General features: G+C 57.2%; 1 protein-coding gene across 1 annotated transcript in view; it reads right to left on the minus strand.

Annotated features, from left to right (window-relative positions):
- Positions 1–176: 176 nt before the first annotated feature.
- The window catches only part of LOC103251550 (scaffold attachment factor B2-like), a gene marked incomplete at both ends in the record, with an annotated part of 18,210 nt that continues 17,007 nt past the window's right edge, over positions 177–1,379 (minus strand). The window contains 2 exons of the mRNA XM_008050142.2: positions 177–261; positions 478–618. Coding sequence (XP_008048333.2) covers positions 177–261; positions 478–618 — 226 coding nt within the window. The remainder of the gene's footprint in view (positions 262–477; positions 619–1,379) is intronic.

Below are 1,379 nucleotides of genomic sequence, written 5' to 3' on the forward strand. Positions count from 1 at the left end.
GCGGCCACTGCACTCCAGCCTGGGTGACAAAGTGAGACTCCAACACAAAAAAAAAAAAGGAGGCTGGGCCAGGTCCTCCTCTAAGCCCCTCGCAGCTCCATGGGAAGACAGGAGGTGAAAGGGGGAGTGGCTGTGGAGAGACCTCAGGAAGCCAGGAACCCTTGGGACCGTCCCACACGCTCTGGGCACAGCTGGTTGCCCAGGGCCACCTCCGGCCCACTCATGAAGAGGCGGCGAACGGAATAGCCCTGTGGTGCCTTCCTGCTCAGCAAGCCAAGGAGTCTGGACGTCGTGACCCCCATTCCAACAGCCTGTTCCAGTTCTGTGCAGTGAGTCACAGTCCCCCTCAGGGGTCTCGGACGGACACAGAACTTCACAGAACAGGAGAGAACCAATCCTGCACCAGGCTGAACGCACCCGTGCTGGGTGTCCCCTGCCTGCCATGCCTGTGGCTGCAGGAGGGGTGGGGCTGCTGACCTGTCAATGGCATGGCCCTGGTACTGGCCCCGGTCGCGATGGTTGAAGTCGTGGAAGCGGTGATCTGGCCGGGGGAAGTCCGTGCGGTACTTGTCCTCCATCGCCACGCGTTTTCCTTCCGGCCAGTAGGCATCGTCTCGCCTAGTGTTTTTTATTTTTAAGAGGATGCAAATTCCATTTACGAAAGAGAAGAAAAAAGGAGGGGGCAGAGGTGGGGAGGGGAGCACTCTCTCCAGACCCGGCATCGCTTACAATGTCCTGCAGGGCTAATCTCTAAACATTCAATCATTATCGCTTTGATCTGATGAATTAAAATCCGCCAAACTGCCAAGCGGCGAGCTGGTGCTCTCACGCGCCAGTCCTGAAAAGAAGACTGCTGGGAGCTAATTGTCTCACAAGGCTGCTAATACCTCGATCCCCGCGTGTGCCCAAACACGAGTGAAATGGAATATCTGATTCTCTGGAGTGGAATTCGAGTTGCCACATTTCTACCTTCCCATCTGCCGGGGGAACCTGAGCCTCCCTCTGAGAGCTTTGCAAAAGCAGAGGGAACGAGACCGGGAGATGGTGAACTCCTGCAGCTCAGAGTGGCATCCAATTATCTTCTTCCTGATTTCTAGCAGAAAACTAGGCTCACGGCAAGGGGGTGATGAGTGACCATCCACTGAGCCATCTGGAGACGCCAGAGACCAATAGACCTACTTCCAAAACCAGAGGCAATTTCCCTTCGCGGGGCTTGTTCTGTCTCTCGTCTACAAGGACACACTAGAGCGACACGAGAGCCACGGCCCACGCGGGCCTACGGGCGTCGGGCTGCCTCCGCAGACAGACGCTTCGAGACAGTTCTGCTCCACGGGAGCCAGAGGAAAAGCACCCGAGCCCTTCGGCAAGCGGCGGCCAGC

The sequence above is a fragment of the Carlito syrichta genome, unplaced genomic scaffold (assembly GCF_000164805.1).
Source record: "Carlito syrichta isolate Samal-C Ts95f unplaced genomic scaffold, Tarsius_syrichta-2.0.1 Scaffold143070, whole genome shotgun sequence".
In the NCBI taxonomy this organism is placed as follows: domain Eukaryota; kingdom Metazoa; phylum Chordata; class Mammalia; order Primates; family Tarsiidae; genus Carlito; species Carlito syrichta.